The sequence below is a fragment of the Protomyctophum parallelum genome, assembly GCF_964188405.1.
Source record: "Protomyctophum parallelum genome assembly, chromosome: 21".
NCBI classification, from domain to species: Eukaryota; Metazoa; Chordata; class Actinopteri; order Myctophiformes; family Myctophidae; genus Protomyctophum; species Protomyctophum parallelum.
Genome location: NC_139713.1, coordinates 8,754,712 through 8,774,339, shown reverse-complemented (window position 1 = coordinate 8,774,339; position 19,628 = coordinate 8,754,712). Strand labels below are relative to the sequence as shown.

At 42.8% G+C, this 19,628-nt stretch overlaps 1 protein-coding gene across 1 annotated transcript in view; it reads right to left on the bottom strand.

Annotated features, from left to right (window-relative positions):
- Positions 1-12,888: 12,888 nt before the first annotated feature.
- Positions 12,889-19,628, bottom strand: part of col5a1 (procollagen, type V, alpha 1) — a 154,071-nt gene continuing 147,331 nt past the window's right edge. Inside the window, 2 exon segments of the mRNA XM_083794103.1 lie at positions 12,889-15,702; positions 16,674-16,907. Coding sequence (XP_083650229.1) covers positions 15,556-15,702; positions 16,674-16,907 — 381 coding nt within the window. The 3' untranslated portion in view covers positions 12,889-15,555.

Genomic DNA, 19,628 nt, shown 5'->3' with positions numbered 1-19,628 from the left:
TGTGTGTCTTTCTTTTTCTGTCTTTCTTTCTTAGGACGGAGATCAAGGTAGACGCCATTGGAAGGCTCAACACAAGCCGATGCCCCTAGAGATCCATCCCAAAGCTTCCCTCAGAGAGCCCAGCAAGCCAGCTAGCCAGCAAGCCCGCCCAGTCAGCCAACGCAGCCAGCCAGCTCCGCCAGTCAGCCAGTGTAGAAAGTCAGGCTACCAAGCCAGCGCACATCAGCCCTTGCAGTCAGCCATTGTAGCCATACCAGCCTTGCTCAGTCAGCTCAGCCAGGCCTCTCTCGAGGCCTGGCTCTCTGTCTGCCTGGCCCGGTCTGCCCCGCCCTGCCTTGCAGCAACAGAACCAGCCTTGCTGGCAAGCCAGCCAGCTCAGAATACGAGCTCAGCAAGCCAGCACAGCTGGCAAGCACGCAGTTAGTCTAAACCAGTTTCAGACAGGCAGGCCAGGGCAGACAGACAGGAAGACCGAGGCGCCTAGGCAGGCAGACAGGCCAGGAAGGCAACAAAGTGCAGGCAGGGGGACTATCCGGCCTAAGGCTGCGCTGCAAGGGTTGGAGCCTGGCTTGCTCCTGCTGGTCTGGGCTGAGTGGCTGTGGCTGCACAGTAAGGCTGCAGTAACCTAGTCTGGGCTTGTTGCTGCACTGGCTTGCTCAGCTCGCATTCTGAGCTGACTGGCTTGCCAGAAAGGCTGGTTCTTTTGCTCAAGGCAGGGCAGACCGGGCCAGGCAGACAGAGAGCCAGGCCTCGAGAGAGGCCTGGCTGAGCTGACTGAGCAAGGCTGGTATGGCTGCAATGGCTGACTGCAAGGGCTCTGGCTTGGCAGCCTGACTTTCTACACTGGCTGACTGGCGGAGCTGACTGGCTGCGTTGTCTGACTGGGCAGGCTTGCTGGCTAGCTGGCTTGCTTGGCTCCCTGAGGGAAGCTTTGGGATGGATCTCTAGGGGCATCGGCTTGTGTTGAGCCTTCCAATGGCGTCTACCTTGATCTCTGTCCTAAGAAAGAAAGACAGAAAAAGAAAGACACACACAAACCCAACTATGCAGATTCCACCTGAGGAACCGAGACGCAAAAACATAACTGAGCGTCACTTGGGATGGTCACAAACTCTCCAAACATACCCACCCCATGTATCTTGGAGTTACACTGGACAGGACACTCTCCTTCAAAAAACACCTGGGAGAACACAAAAGCCACGGTCAACACCCACAATAACCTCCTGTGAAAACTTGTGAACTCTAAGTGGGGCGCAGACCCACAAACATTCCGTGCAACTGCCATGGCCCTGTCTTTCTTTACAGCGGAGTATGCCTGCTCAAGCTGGAGATGATCACGTCACACCAAATTGTTTCGACAACCCTAAATGACACCTGTCGCATCATCACGGGATGCGTCAAGACAACACCTGTCCCCTGCCTTTATGCGCTAGCCGGCACCTCCCCCCGCACATCAGACGACTGTGTATCGCTCAAGATGAATGGAGAACACAGGAGATAGACAGTGAAGTTGGGGATGAACGAAGGAAAGTCTGTAATGAAATGATAGAGAACACCTCACACACACAGTTTCCTTTCGTGGCTGTTTACATTCGAGAGTCGCTGGTCCTCTCGAACGGAACAGTTTAACGTCATGCCCAGGACGAAAAGATATAGAGAACACCAACATGACAAATAAGAGCCGGAAGGCATGGGCCACAATCCACCGTCTTGGCAAAGACCACACCACCCATAATTCACAACGGTCACAGCAAACTCTGTTGCATCACAACTGGTGGCCAACAGTCGTAACCAACACCGCCGCCGACCCACAGGAGAATACCATGCACAGTGGTATCAGACCAATCACAATCAGCCAGCCCTCAAACCAAACCCTTCGACCTAGAAGAACTCGAAACTGCAATGGGAAAGTTGAAAACCATTCCTTCTGTCTGGAGAAAGGCCAAAGTGGTTGCAATCCCCAAACCTGGCAAAGACCCATCATTCCCAAAGAGCTACCGACCTATTTCCCTCCTCTGCATCACCTACAAGCTCTATGAGAGGCTGCTACTCCAATACCTCGTTGCCACCCATAGACACCAAGCTGACTAAAGACCAAGCTGGTTTTCGTCCCGGGCGCTCCTGTGCTGGACAGAGCTCAACCTCACCCAACCTCACCCTCCTCAACACATTGAGGATGGGTTTGATGAGGAAAAAATAACTGGAGCAGCATTCAGACAAAGAATAGGTAGCAAATAGTTAAACCTAATAATTCAATATTTCAAACGTTCCTTCACAGAGAAACTGAGATTTGACAGTTTGTAGCGGTCGAAAGTACTTGCTAGTGTGCAACAAGCAAGTATGCACTCGACAGAGTGCAGTTCTAGTTTAATCTGTATCCTGACTGTTAGGCGAGTAAATCTATGAAAAAACAGCACCTTACCCCCAAAAAATTGTAACAAAAGGTTTCTCAACTGTTTTTTGTAGTATTAGGCGTCGCTAATAACATACTAAAGGTTTACCAAAGTTTGACCACCCGAAAGGTGTTATTTTCAAGATGGCGTCCAAGATCGCCAAAAAATCTTTTAAATAGCTTAACTCCTTCATTATTTATCGTAGACAAATATTTTTTGTGTCTAACCCTATGTTTTTGGGGCCTGTGAATCCAGTGGACTTGTCCAAATGGCAGAGATACAATTAGAACATTGTGAAATCTAATATTATGCGTGTGACTCTATTAAAACTCTCTTTCTTTATTTCTTTTTCTTTCTCACCTTTATTTATACTCGGAATACAGGCTAGCAGTGCCAGTGTGCTCACAGGGACTGACAGTCATTTCAGCTATGTTTTTCATGTCAAGAGGGAGACTCAGGCCATTTTATTTTGCCTAAGTCATAATAAAATGTTACTTAGGCCATTTTAACACACCTTTCAAAATGGGAGTGAATGGGAGGTACTGTTACTATGGGACTGATATAATGGGAGTGAATGGGACTGAATGGGAGGTACTGTTACTATGGGACTGATACTATGGGAGTGAATGGGAGTTACTGTTACTATGGGACTGATACTATGGCAGTGCATGGAACTGAATGGGAGTGAATAGGACTAAATGGGAGTGAAAGGAAGGTACCGTTACTATGGGACTGATACTATGGGACTGAATGGGAGTGAAAGGGAGGTACTGTTACTATAGGACTGATACTATGGGAGTGAATTGGAGGTACTGTTACTATGGGATTGATACTATGGGAGTGAATGGGAGCTTCAACAACAACAAAATCACCAATGCTGGGCATTATGGCACATGGAAAAAGGAAAAAAATCCATTTCTATTGGAAAACGTTCTTAATTGTTTACACAAATACACTTATAACCCTATTATAAAGACAATTGTTATTATAATCACTTCACTATAATTTAATTTAAAATTTATATAAGTTAATTGGATTCTTAGAAAACCAAAATATAGGGTTAGACACCAAAATTACTTGTCTAGGATGAATAATCGATGAGTAATGGTATATTTAAGTACTGACATCTTGAACATCTTGAAAATAACACCATTCGGGTGGTCAAACTTTGGTAAACTTTTAGTATGTTATTAAGGACACCTATAATAGGCCTACTACAAAAAAAGTTGAGAAACCTTTTGTTACAATTTTTTTGGGGGTCAAACCATATTCTTACCCGCCTATAAATAGTTATTGTGGCAGTAATCATTGCTATAGAGCAGGGGTTTTCAACTGGTTTTGACCCAGGGACCACCATTCTGACTAGCAGCAGCCTGGGGACCACCACTGTTGTGTCGGGTGGGTTCATCGTAGATCTACGATGGACCCACCCGACACAATAGTGGTGGGGCATTCATGCACCATGGGTTAAGATTGTTTTTGTTTTCTTCTTACTTGTTACTCACTAATCACACTATCACAGGCTACATTCATGAGCTGGACAAAAAAAACCTGTGTCCCGAGGGGCACTTTTTCTAGTTCATTTTCAAAATGTTCATAATTTTTCTTTGTTGAAAGCTCAAGCAGCAGAGATGGGAGCTATGGAGAATCAACTGAAAGACATTATGAGCCATGTGGTCAGGATGAAAAACTTGATTTAGTAAATTACCATAATAACCTCAATGTTATAACGGTTTGCTACTCCATTCTGTCATGAAATAAATAAATCATGCTAATACCACGAATACTGAGCATAATCATGTCATGGCGATAATGTTATTGCGACTTTAGCTTCTACATGCAAAGCATATTAGAGTGATTATGGCAAAATATAACCCACGTTAACATGTTAAAGGGATATTTCACTTAAAAAAACCCTGTCATTTCATCATCTACGTACTACTCAGTCTTATGTGAACACCCCGGGCAGTTCCTAAGTTGCTTGATTCAGTATTTAGATATTTGATATTCATTTTAACTGCCCTGCCCCCTCCCTATACAAACCCATTAAAAACCAACTTAAAACTCCATTTTAACCATGATAGATTCATCAAAAACACCTAAACGTTTTTTCTGTTGACTGATTATAATACGTGAGGGGGCCGTGCTTTGTCATTTACTGTTTTCATTTATTTTTAATAATTATTTAGGAAAAGAACCTCCTGCTGCCTAGCTTCTACAGCTACAGTACAACATCTAAAATAATTATTAGAAATAAATGAAAACAGTAAATGTAATGTAAAACCACGGCCCCCTCACGTATCAGAAGGACATTATCAGTCACCAGAAAATAGGTCGGGTGTTTTTGATGAATAAGATAAAACTCTAATAAAACTAACTGTAGGATAAAACTATGACTATAGGATAAAACTACGACTACAGGATAAAACTAAATGGAGATCTACGTGTCCCGCATCGGACCGTTGGGATTCGAACCACGTAGAAAACAGATTCCCACAATCAATGCGTTAATGAACACTTTTTTCTGGCGCGTTAGGCAGCCTATGCCTATGGTCTACATAATTTAATAATCTTTTGGTGAAAGCCGTTTTCAGTTGTCACCTAAGCTATTTTGGCAGGGAGGGAATTTAATTTAATGATGCCAGAGATGTTGTTTCGGACGTGTGGCAGCACGCCGGACCCGGACCGGCTCCCTGGGCGCGTTCCTGGGGGTCTGGATGTTCTGAGGACCCCCCGGGGACCCCCACATGGTAACTCTGTCATTTCTTGACCGTTTCGGAGGCGGGGCGGCTCGCTAGAACCGGGCCGGCACCCTATGCGCGTTCATGGTGGTCTGGATGTTCCAGGGACCCCTGCACAGTACAGTACACTACAATACAGTACATAGCACAGTAGTGCGCAGTAACTATAACAATAAATGTATAGCTGCACCTCTCAGTTCACACAGGTGTGATTTTAGGGTCCTATGCCCAGCTTAGTGTGTCTGTGTGTACCATGTAATTTGAGATGATTTGATTGGCTGAGCACGGAATGTGATGTATGATGATGTATGACGAAAGAGTGCCCCTCAATAGCATGCCCAAAATTGGGTTGCCAGTTTGAAAGTGGTTAAAAATCATTCCAAATGTGAACCAAATTCACCTGCCTTTCCACAGGGAACAGCTCACCGGCTGTGTGAGGTGAATTTCATCAAATATTACATTACCCTCACCACCTCTCCTCTCCCCCCCTCTCCTCTCCTCCCCTAAACTAAACCTAACCTCCTCTCCTCTCCTCTCGTTCATCATAATATGGTAAAGAATGTACAATGTGTAATAAACCTGTGAGATTACATTATGTGCTTGCTTCCTGTTATGCAGTACGATTGAGCGAGGGTGTAATTTGCACATTAAATATGGATAAGACAGTCGGGTAACAAGATGTATGAGACACACGTGCATGTATACACAGATTTGCATAAGGACCTGACCACAGTTAATTGCAAACACATTGCAGGACCTTCTCTCGCACATACACACGGTGGTTAATGCATTATACATACATAATTAACATAATTACCGTGGGTTCAAAACCACAAACATACTACATACCCTCCTATAGGCTCCTATACACAATATGCTATTTTCAGCCTACTCTTTAATATACTACTAGTATACTAAAAGTATTTGGCATAAAAAATAGTATGTTAGTATGAGATTTGAGACACAGCAGCCGGTCCAAAATCACATACTAGCATACTATTTAGTATGCCAAATTACTTTATAGTATGTCTGAAGACTATGAAACCCTGTTAACTAAATAGTAGGCAGACGGTGAAGTAGTACATTAGTATAGGTTTCAGTATCATGTCAGTGTCATGGTCAGTATCATGTCAGTATATGTCAGTATCATATAGTATCATGGTCAGTATGATGTCAGTGTCATGGTCAGTATCATGTCAGCATCATGGTCAGTATGATGTCAGTGTCATGGTCAGTATCATGTCAGTATATGGCAGTATCATGGTCAGTATCATGTCAGTATCATGGTCAGTATCACGTCAGTAAATGTCAGTTGTCAGTACCATTCCAGTATCATGGTCAGTCATGTCAGTATCATGTCAGTATCATGGTCAGTCATGTCAATATCATGGTCAGTATCATGGTCAGTATCATGTCAGTATCATGGTCAGTAGAGATTCCAAACTTACTGAAGTAAAGTTCCAGTGCATGTCTGTGCTGGTCAGTCATGTCAGTAACAGGGTCAGTATCATGGTCAGTATCAGGTCAGTATCATGGTCAGTATCACACTCATAGTATGAGTAATCCAGCATAACTAACCGATATCCCATTGTTCTGCAGCAGCTACAAATCATTTGATTTAACATGATCCCATCTTGTCAGACAGTGCCAACAGGTGCTGCTGCCTATAACAGCAATCAGACTGTCATTTTGAACAGGCAAGTCCCTCATTCCCCCGTTATAGCATGGAAAAAACTTGCTGTATTTAATATGAATATCCTAATCTGACACTTCCAGCTTATGTTTAAAATTAATTCCTGAAAATCTGCGCTTTGAAAATCCTTGTTATTTTCAGCGAGCATCACCACTGCACAAGGATGAGCGTTTCCCCCCCCCCCCCCCCCCCCCCCCCCTTCCAGCTCTCTTCCCCCCCCATCTGATTCATATGTAAGTGGGTCAGTAGCGCAGGGTGCTGTGTGGCCTATGAATGGCCTCTCTTGCCCTGAAAGAACCACCGGCTCAACGCAATTAAACATTTACACACATTACACTGGACCTGTTTTTGTGTGTGTGTGTGTGTGTGTGTGTGTGTGTGTGTGTGTGTGTGTGTGTGTGTGTGTGTGTGTGTGTGTGTGTGTGTGTGTGTGTGTGTGTGTGTGCGTGTTTTCCCCCCACACATTTTTTAAATAGATTTTGTCAGACACATGCCGCATCCAGCAGGCATATTGGAACTGTGAAGAGCAGGGGGGGAAAAAAGAAGCTCTGTGATAATTAGGAAACCACCAAGGTTCACAGGCACGGTGCTGCTGGTGCATGGTGTGATGAGATTTACAAAAGTGTTACACACATTTTCTAGTTATTTATTTCCAGGCTTTTCTTGCCTGTAGTGTGTGTGAGAGGGGGAGGGAAAGCAAGGATAAAGAGTCAAGGAGTGAGTTAAAATAAAGGTCCTTTGGGTTCAGGAATCGGCCTATGTGCCTTCCTTGAACCTTCGGTTCTCCGCACCCCTGTACACAGTAGCCTACATATTATATTATTTTATCCCACGATTTTGTAACCCATTTTTCACCCCTGTGTCAATTATCTAATGTGATTCTGGGCTCTACACACCCTCCGCCAACCTTGGGTGAGCAACGGACTTGAACTCATGCTTCCTTCATGCTTGAGTGTCCAAGTTGCTCCTTTACACCTGACAGGGGGGAGTTTCCCTGGTTGGACGTAGTGCATGGAAGGAACACGTTATTCCAACCAGTTCCTTTCCCCTCCATCAGGTGCCCCGGCTGGCCAGGGGGAGGCAGTTTAGAGACCAGGATTACTGCATGTTTTTTTTAGGGTACTTACCCTAGGGGAGACCCGGAAGAGAATTTCCCATTATTATTATTTTCTCCAAATTCTCAACAATGAAAAAGGAACAAACACCCGCACACCGTCTTCAAATGCAGTGCCCAACTTTAATTAGCTTTACAGGCTATCTTTATGGTAATAGGCCGAAACGTCGCCGTTTCCCTATTAAAAGTTGGTCACTGCATTTGAAGACAGTTTGCGGGTGTTTGTTCCTTTTTCAATTTTGGCCACCGTGCCCTCTCCTACGCACCTGTCGCCTGTAGGTGTGCAAAAGCCTTGCTTTTTATTTCTCCAAATCCTCAAAAATCATGAACTCGTCTGAAACCATGAACTATAGTATGTCGATCTGAATGAGGAAATACAGTGCTCTCGTCGGGTATAGGGCAACAAAATGGTTATGATTATTCACATAATATTGTTAGACCTGTATATTTGTATGTAGACTGTCGGAGGACACTGTTTAACCTTAACTGACTACATGACTGTTGGCCTCAGACCATAAATGGACTGTGTTTGAGTGAGACGGGCACTATGGGGACAAGAGCAAAACACAAGATCCATGGTGCTGAGGCCACACAGAGAGTATTCATCCAATGTTTTATTTTTTGGGGGGGACACTATCGTAAACGTATCTCGCAGAGAGTCATGGCCACCCTTCCTAGAGAAGGAGAGGCTGGTAGTGAGCCATCTGCCTTAATAACCATGAGACAAAAGCAGGGACTGTTTAAAATGTCACCCATGTTTGTGAGCTTCTGTGTGGAATCTGTTGACCAAAAAGGATACAAGTAATTGATTGTATTCATGTATTGCAGACTGCAGACTAATTGAGACAATGTCGTAATATGTCATGCGGTTTTGTAATATGGTTGAGAGATAGATGTCTTTGTGAAAGTCCTAAATGAACGGCCACATTTGGGGAGCGAGATAATGTGCCGAACCCCCTCCGTCGAGAGACGCTTTCGCTTGGCAAGTAAACTCCTAATTCAACGCTTGGTGCCGTCATCGAGACTTTCTACGCATCTTATGTCTAACCTCATATGTAGCCTACATACCTGATACCTTTTGTACGTCATGTCTAACCTCACGTGTAGCCTACATACCTGTGACCTTCTGTACCTCATGTCTAACCTCATGTACATACCATAATACCCTTTATGCTATGTAGTATGTACACATGATATAATTGCATTATATTTCATCATTTTTCTTAAAGCTAAACTAAACATATTCACTGGGGAATTCCGCAAGGAAGTTGCTTTGGTCCTTTGTTATTCACTATATTTACAAATGACATTCCACTGGTCTTAGACATGGCCAATATAGCCATGTATTCTGATGACACTACTTTGTATATGTCTGCTACTAATGTGGAAGATCTGTCTGTAGCTCTCAACAAGGAACTACAGAACATATCAGAGTGGGTGGTGAACAATAGGATGGTCCTGAACATCTCAATAGACTAAATCCATTGTATTTGGATCACAGCATATGCTCAAGTCAAAACCCAAACAGTCATAGTTTACTCATATTGAAAAGATAATGGGATGGGAGGGGGTTTGTCGATGATTAGGAGATGTGCTGAGTTTTTAACTCCAACATCTGCTGGCCAGATCATCCAGGCACGATGTGATATCCCACCTTGACTATTGTCCAGTTGTGTGGTCCAATGCAGCTAAAAAGGACCTGCTTAAATTGCAAATAGCCCAGAATAGCCCAGAATTTTTCTTTATTGTTTATGTATATTACTTTGTGAGGACCCCAGGAAGAATAGCTGTTGCCAGGTGTAAAAGCTAATGGGGATCCTAAATAAACTAAACAAACTAAACTAATATAAAGCTACGAACGATGTTGCTTGCCCAAAACTAACCCTATTTACCACACCTGTGAACCTGCGATGTGACAATATAGTTGATTGTGATATATTGGTTCTTCAAGTGGTTCTTTCAGCTCCTGTTCTTTTTTTGTATGGTTTTCTACTGTTCCTTCACCTTAGCTTAGACACCTCTAATGCTTCTATACTGTAGCACCATTTTACAAATGTAAACCTTTAAGATAGGAGCTAAATACCACAAAAAGAGGAATCGTAACCAACCACCATTGGTGCCATTTAGCATCATTATCCATTTGTACTGAGTGTACAAATGGAACCTGTAGGGTCAATAGAAGGGTCATTTTGGTTCCATTTGTACACTGTCAGTTGACCACTTTAAGCCCCATTAAAAATTGTGAAAATAGGCTATTTTTGTAGATCTCTACCGGTAGCAGTGTTACGCTCCAAAACGAATCTCATCACCAAACACATCAAAACGGTAAATGGTAAATGGTGCATTTATATAGCGCCTTTATCCAAGGTGCTTTACAGAGATTGTGCATTACATTCACCCATTCACACACACATTCATACACCGATGGCAGCGGAAACCATGCAAGGCACCAACTAGCACATCGGGAGCAATTAGGGGTTCAGTGTCTTGCTCAAGGACACTTCGACAGTAACTCTGGGGGAGCCCAGGTTCGAACTGGCAACCTTACGGTTACCATCCAGGCACTCTACCCCTGAGCCACCACCGCCCCATCAAGAACTACAAGCTCACAATGCATTGCAACAAGCTTGTAGATCTGCAATTGTCGTTGAATGTGTACTCCCCCAGAAGAGGTAAAAACCAAGGCACACTGTACAGTACACAGACCTAATATTTTTAAAGGTGGAGAGGCAGGCGTTAACCTGAAACCACTCAGCTTCAATTCAGAATGCTGCTTTGCTAGAATGCAGGCGTACATCCTCCCTGCAAACATTGCATTAAATATTGATGCTCCGACACGGAATGGAGCACATTCACTCTTTGCTGTGCTCGGCTAGAATGTGTCCTGTGCATGGTTCTGTGTTTAATGAAACCTTGCAGTGCAGCAACTCTTCCTTACCTTATAATGTGACAACGGGTACTGGCAGTGCCCCACACTGTACTGTACTGTACTGTACTGTACTGTACTGTACTGTACTGTACCGCCTAGAGGACTGCATGGGGCTGTTGTCCTTGGGGAGAGAGGCATGGGGGCGGGCGGGCGGGCCACGCACGCACGCACGCACACAACACACACACGCACACACAATTAAAAATGCAATTCTAAACAGTTGTCGTTTCACCCCTAACCTCGAGAGGGCAGTAGAGAATGACCTTGAAGTAGAAAGAGTTAGTGCAGGCTCATAGCCTCATAGCAGACTCATAGCACTGACTCTGGACTTAATAATGGAAATAGTAGAACTCAACTATGGACATAGTTGAACTAGTACCAGAAGCCCTCCCCTCCACATCAAATCTCCTAATGCCAATTAGTCGTTCTACAAGCTCACAACGCACGTGTAGATCGGCTGTTTCGGCGAATGTTGTACATTGGTACACTCTCAGAATTACAGACATGAGACATGTAATGGCCATTCAGGGCTATAGCTCTTTGTGTCTTTGTGTATGTCCATGGCAACATTAGAATTTGACAAATGCCCAACACAAGCCGCAGCATGCCTGCCTAGAAGGGATTCTAGGCAGGGATTTGAGTAAGATTGTATCCTACAGAGGTGTGACATTCAGTTGTCCACTCACTACAGTGCAGTGTGTGTAGCCTACAAGTAATGTTCTGAACCAACCCTCACCACATAAATACTGTGAAGCCAGCAAGCTGCCAACATCATGAAAACAAAACAAAGGAGGCCTACCCGTTTCCTGGGGCCTATTTCACAAAACGTGGATTAACTAATCCAGGATTTAAACCAAAACCAGGCTTGTTAAATCCTGGTCTGTACAGCCTGGTTTATTCCGTTCCACTAAAGCCAAGCGAGGATAAGAATGGGCGGATTTAGCGAGCCAGGATCATAAAGCCTGGCTGAATAGACAGCCAGGCTTTTTGTCTCTAGACCCATTTGGTGGAACACAGATTTACTGATCCTTCTTCTTCATGGGGTATTATGGCAGTTTGCATCCTTAATAGTTGCATTACTGCCCCCTTCTGTATATCTCAGTATCTTTACTAATCTATTCAAGACTTACTGATACCAGGACATAAGCTTCTAAAATAAATACTGCTGCTGTAATTAAAGAGAGAAAATACTCTCAATAGTGGATAGACTGAATGAGTAACCCCAAAAATATAGTTTCTCTCTCTCCCTCTTTCCTGTCAGTCTTCACTTGCATCTTTCAAGAAAATAAAGAAAAAAGTCATTAGAAAACAACCTGCGATTAGGCCTGAACCTGAACCGGTTAGGCTATATGACAAAGGGCGCGAATCGTGCATAAACAATGTTTGTTCATGAGCTGGTCCAACCGGCTCCATTCACTGCCATGTATAGTATTCATGGAATGTCCGGTGTGAGGTTTGCCACCTATGGCGTATCCATAACGTCAGCTGCATCTCTTGCTTCTGTAAAGAGCTTCCTTGCTGGAAACCTGGAACTACAGTTATGCCCCCCCCCCCCCCCCCAGACACCAAAATATTGACCACTGACCAAACCATGACTCTTAAATCTTATAAAATAAAAATATGTAAAATAAATAACTACTGCTGTGACGGCAACTAATAAATCTTTTTTTGACAATACATTTTGTCATCCATCTGTTAATGTAAAGAGAGCGGGCCTTTTACACTTTACACTATGGTATCATTTAACATTTATTTTTGTTTTAAATAATACAATAAATATACTACAAATGAACATTGGCTTTGGCAGAGAGTTACAATGGCATCATTCTCTCTCCACTTCACAATTATGGACATGACCTTTCATTCCAAATCTAGCAAAAAGGATGTATTTTTGGATGACTGAAAACATGGGGTTTGGAGATCATGTCATTCTAGAATATAACAAGAGAAAAAGCTTTACAATTTCATGCATACAGATACGTTTTAATGCTTCAAAAGACATACAAGAGTGGGGGGGCCACAGTAAACTTGAATTTATTGACATAAAACCAATATATCTTCTATCCTCTCTTATCCTTACACAGGTTTGACAAAACAACAAACACTCAAAAACAGACAAACATAAAACTACAAAACAAAACAAAAATAAAATTGGCAGCGTCACTGCTGGTTCTGAAAATTTACAAAATTGGTCGTCCTTTTTTTTTTTTTTTTAAGGAGAGCAGAGTGTTATTTCTTTTTGGCATATTGCATCACAATGAAAAAATAAAATAAGATAAAAGCTGAAGATCTACAAGCATATTGAAGTTATCTTAACAGAAACGGTTCAAGTCACAAATCTGAAGGTAAAGATCATAAGCTAACAGCAACAAACTACTTACGGAGGGCTGTGAAGTTCTGTGGTAGAGGCTAGTGGTCACAGGCTGATTGAGTGCATAGTTTGAACAAAGAGAATAACTACATTTAAGGGCAATCAAAGTGAGACCAACAAATTATTTGAAGATCCAAACCATTAATAAACAAGCTTCCATTCTGGCTAATCTTATGGACTGCCTCTACTTTATAAGTAGCTTTCTTTTGTCTTTTTTATTATTATTGCAGAACAGATCTAAATCAGAAGGACATACAAAAGCTTTTTTTGATTTTGTTCTGTTTCCAAAAAATAAAAAATAAAAAACTAGATTCTAAGCCATTGTGGCACTTAAAGCTATAAATATATATAGAAAAAGAACACCTTTGGTGGGAGGGTTGGTTTCATGTATGAAACTGAAACTTAATTGGCCATGTGCTTTGGACTACCAAAAGGAGAGGTACCACTTTGGCACCACTACAACAGACACTTATCCAGCACTCAACACCAGAAAGAACACAGGTATAGATCAATGTAATCCAAATCCATGGCACATACCACTCAACAGTGAGATCCAAATTGCATTGTCTTGGAGCCATGATATGCAAACACCAGCAGTGCCATTTTGCTTGTGTTTTTTTTTTTTCTTCTTCTGCCCTCATATATGCAGCCAGAAATTAGTAGCATCACATTCAACAACCACATACAATCTCTTTTTCCTTTTTTTTCCTGAGCACATGCCAATAATTGTTGTAAGATTCAGACGCTATTGGATTTGATATGTGTGTGTGGTCCACAGACATAGGAGGGAAAAAAAAGCTGTATGCAGAAATTATGTACTGATCTAGGAATGGATATGGGGGGAGGGGAGGGAATGGCATGCAGAAACACCCATTAATATAAATACAGGCGCAACAAAGATTTTCTTGTGTCAGAGGTGGTGGTCAATGCCTAAGTTACGCTCCGTCGCACGCAACTGAAAATTGGCAAAACACGCTATACCAGCTTGTAGGTCGGCGAGGAAGTGTGAATCAGGGCTATGGGGAGCCGAGGGACGAGCGGCGGCGGTCTGGTGTCGCCGCGATGATTCTTTCAATCAAACAACACTAACTTAAGAAAATACATACGTAGCACCACATAGGAGAGAGGAAATAGCACCTAGATGTAGTTTGGAGTTCTTTTGTTGTTTTCATTCGAGACGGGACATCATCTCCCATTGCATAGTTGGATCGATTTGTTAAGCATTTGAGAAGAACAAATAATAATAATCAAATAAACTGCTTGTTTATTTAAGTTAATAAAAAAAATCTTCAACTGCGACAAAATTGGGATGCTGTTCAAGAGGACACCAGAGGAATGTTTTTTTTTCTTCTTTCTTTCTTTCTTTTATGCAAATCATTTGTCACATAGTATCACAGAACTTGTTTTTGTCTTTTATTTCCATTCCATTCTTAAATTACAATAGGGTGTACGCCACACCTGCAACAAGACAGCACTTACTGGGGTTTTTCTGTATTGTGTTTTTTCCTTTTTAAAAAAGTTTTACAAATGGAATTCCTCACTTCAGACATACCTTTTCTCTAATTATTTAGTTGTATTGCAATTACCATAATCATCTCCTACCTCACACAATTGAGAACGTCACATGCATGTTTTGAAGCCAAGAACCAATAAAAATGTAATCAGGAAGAACGAAAAAAATATACAGAATGTACTTACAAACACACAAAAAATATTTATATATATTTATATAGAAGCTCCATTCGAGAGAATGGGGAGACAATTATGCACAAAACGAAGCTCCCAAAAACTGAGTGATCAAAACAAATCCAATGAGAGAGAAGGAGGGAGGCAGGGGGGAAGCGATCATAGCTGAAGATCAATCACATGCCGTCCATGAGAAATTAGGAGGAAACTTCGGGAACAGATGCAGTTCTCACGGTGACCTGCTGGGGGCGGTGGGGTGGGGCAGATTGATCTACATCAGTTGAAATGGGGGTGGGGTTGGGGGGGGGGGGGCTGTGGTCAGATCGTTGTGGGGCCGTGGATGGTCAGGACGTTTTCAAAACTTGCATGTGATGGAGAAAGGCACGCTGAGGTTTCAAGGTTGCTTTTTTTTTTTAATTATCTTTTTTCCTTTCCTATTTCATTTCAATGTATGTTGATTTTTCTGTTTGTGTTGTACTCACACTTGTTGCTCTCCGGGGGGGAAAAAAAAGTTTCTCTCTTTTGTTTTTTGTTTTCTTTTTTTACAAATACAAGTCCTATTCCTGTGTTGTGTTTCTGAGAAAACAAAAATATGCTTTTTTCTCCATATTGTTCAAGGTAAACAGTCTTAGCCCATGAAACAGACCGGGCCCACTTCGAACCCGAACTTCTGCGTGGCTCCGCCAAAGTCGTTGAACATGATGTCAACAAAAGGCACCTGCTCAACCTTTGGCGTGTTAATCTCCAGTACAGTCTTTTCATAACCCTTTTTCAACTGTTGGAGAGAAGGAGGGAGAGAAAAAAATAACAGTACAGTATGAGAAATAGTTAGGGGCCTGCTAAATAAACATATACTTTAGGGGCCTGCTAAATAAACATATACTTTAGGGGCCTGCTAAATAAACATATACTTGAATTCAAAATATCAAACACTTGAGCCTCCCATGCATTGATTGAATCGATACAAAATATATATTTTTTACTTGACTGCCAATGAACACCGCACCCCAACCGGCGGAGAAAAACACTGTCATTGTACATTTCTGCAAACCGCACAGATACGCTGAATCTGGACTTTTCTCGGTAGATGCCGTGTCCCCCCCAACCCCCCCGAACACGGGCTAAATGAGTTTAATAAATGTAATGCTTGACAAAGCCGGGTGCTCGGACCCCCAGATTCTGTGGCGGCGGCCAGCTAGTTTACCAATGTGCCATCCGAGTGCCCGCTATAGGTTATATTCTATACTTTGTAATCGCACATACTGTACAGTAGAACTTGACTTATAAGTTGACATGGTGGTCCACATCTGGGAACATTGATACAATAAGCATATCACTCAGTCAGTAGTACTCTACGGGGATTAAGCAAACAGCGTAAACGTCATACAGTATGTGGCGGCTACCAATTATTATCCTGAGACACAGCACAGTACTTCTCCAGCCTATTTGCCTCCGTTTTGGGCATCCCCAAGTTGTTGAAACCCTCTTAACAACCAGTCTCTGGATATGTCCTAGCTAGGCTACCAAAATAAAATAAACAAATAGTCTGCACCTAATAAACCAGCTGAGATGGTACGTAGAATTGTTTGTTATTTAATGTCCTTGGTCATAAAAGCTTCCTCTAGGCTAGGGTCAAAGGTGCAGACTATCTTTCTCTCTCACTCACACACACACACACACGTGCACACATGCACATGCACACGCACGCACACGCACACACACACACAGCCGGGGGGTGAGACTTACCGCGCAGCCGTCAGATATGGCCCTGATGTAGGGGTTGTTATCGTAGGACATCTCCTCGTCGTTGGAGCCCAGGAAGCGGATGGCCTTGTCGTGGTTGTCCCCCTCGGCGTCGTGCCAGCCCACCGTCTGGTAGCAGTTGTAGGTCATGTTCTGGCGGGCAGCCGCACTCAGCAACCGCAGGAAGGTCATCTGGACCACGCCGATGGGGTTGCCCTCTGCGTCCACGTAGGAGAGCTATACGGATAAAACAGACAAACAGAAACAAGATACACACTCTGGAAATGATAATGCCTTCGTAAAGAAACATCTTAAAAGGATCAATAATACCCACCACACCGTTTTCTGGAACATAAAGTGGCAAGAGGATATTAGGGATTGTGTAGGACGGGTCTTAAACTTCTTTATAATTGTTAAAATGCTGTAAGGAGAACTTTTAAGAGCCTCCTGTTACTGTGAACTTGTCGGCGGATAGCAGGGTTTTCATTTGACTTCCATTTTAATTCTGTATCTGATCACTTTTGGCGTTGTGCACTGTAAAACTGATTTTACAGTGAACATTAGAGTCCCAGAGAGACCCAGAGAAAAATAAACAAAACAAATGTGTAATAAAACCGGGGGTCCTAAAGGAAATCAAAAATGTTAATGTACGGTGATATTTTGTGTGGACCTCAAGGAAGAGTATATACTGCTACTGTACAAGCCTAGTAGCAACTGTAATGGAGATCCAAATTATACCATAAACCACAACTATACGAGACAGTAGCTAGAGGCAACCACCCCGACGTCCCTATAGCAATATATGAATCCAAACTACACCCCACACCATGGCGTATCGACGCTATGCGATGGCGGCGTGCTTCTCTCGCGGGACCCATTCGGATTCTAATTTGTGCATGGTAATTTTTGTTGCCGCGGTGTGCTTTTATGTTGCCAGTATTTCTAGGTGATGTCTGTCTGATATTGTTTTGCCTGTATTGACAGCAGTATTTCAAGGCACACGCTATCATTAACCCATTCTGACCTGAGATCAGATTCATACGAGGTTTTCCACTGGACACACACTGGTCTGATTAAACCCATTCTGACCTGAGATCAGATTTAAAAAATGTCAGTCGTTCTTCGATTTTTCAAAAATAGCAGACCTACAAGCTCATATCGCGCCACTCGGTGGCGCGATATGAGCTTGTAGATCTGCTATTTTTCAATAGCTAAAGCATAACATGATGCCAACACCAAAATGGGTGCCCGTTCAGAATGGGTTAAGAAGCAGAGTGATGTACAGTCAGTCCTCTCGCTGGCCCTGGACTGGAGGCCTAAATTATGAGACAACAGTCACACTTTTTCACAGTGACGAGACAGCGGTGCACACGCTGGCCCTCGTATAGTACCGTAATAATCCATCACTGTTGTTTTGGTTGACGTTTGCGTTTGTGCATTTTTATATTAATTTTTATTTATTTTTTGCATAAATGTTTACAGGTGCGAGGAGGAACGAGCCGGCCCCCTTTGTGACCGGCGTCGGCGGCGAGGGAATGCGTTTTGCATCATTATTCATAATGCATTTAACCCATTCTGACCGGGCACCCATTTTGGTGTCAGCATCATGTTATGCTTTAGCTATTTAAAAATAGCAGATCTACAAGCTCATATCGCGCCACCGAGTGGCGCGATACGAGCTTGTAGGTCTGCTATTTTTGAAAAATCGAAGAGCGACTGACATTTTTAGAATCTGATCTCAGGTCAGAATGGGTTCATCAGACCAGTGTGTGTCCGGCGGAAACCTCGTTTGAATCTGATCTCAGGTCAGAATGGGTTAAGTGAATTGGACGTTAATACCCATTTGTCAAGACAACGATCAAAGGAGAGGGTAAGAAATCCAGGCTCTTTCATGTGAAGAGGAGATCGAGGCTTCCTTGGATTTCTGTTAAACTATAGCTCGTCGTACGCAGTGAAATCCTCCAGTGTAAATTTTAACTGTGAGACTGTACAGATGCTATACAAATGCAACCAAATGGACCCGCACGTACTTAGTGTTGCCAAATGGGAAATGTTAAAGGCAGAGGCTTGCAATTATCAGATTTTAAACGAACGGCTTCGTGGAATCAGACAACTTACCTGGACCTTACTCAAATAAAAGCCTAAAACTGGACTGGACTGGTGTTTTTAATGCCTCCAAGTACAGAACTAGGGTCAGTTTTACTGATTCACGGACTTATTTTGAACTGGATCCCGACTCAGCAGCCATGGAATCTAGCATATTTCATGCACCTTTTTGTGATTTATGGTGAAATGCTCCTGCAGACATTTTTTGGCATGACCGTAAAACATACTGACCATAAAACGTGCACTTCTACAGAGGGTAAAGTTATAGTACAAATACGATAATTATCGTATAATTGTGATGTCTCTGGCAAACACGGCCCGTGGCGGGTCCATCTGGTTGCATTTGTAGATTCTGTACAATCTCAGAGTTAAATAACACGGGGGATTTTACCGTGCTCTCTGTAAGCTTCCCTCTGAGACACACAGTTTGGCTCTTAAAGAGAGGGAGAGAGAGCACAAAGGTCTCCAGGGCCTGCCTAGATTATTGATGCTGCCTTCAATGCAACCATTAATTACACAACGGATTTCAGCTGCAATTAATACATTATGTTAACTATCATTGTGATGTGTGAGCCATTTATGGTAAAACATGCTAAAAAAATTATCGGATTGAGACTGATTCCGTATGTTAGTTTAATTGGCTGCACACAAGATTGAATTCTGACTCCTTTGCCTTTGTCATGACGACTAGGACCGTTATTTGTACCGTTGTGATTAGGTCTGACACAACTAATAAATAATCAACTATAGCGGATATGCTCAGCGACCATTATAGAATACTGTACATAGTGTACATGAAAGCATTCTAGAGTTCATCAAGAAGCATATTTGTACAGTACAGCACATGTGGGT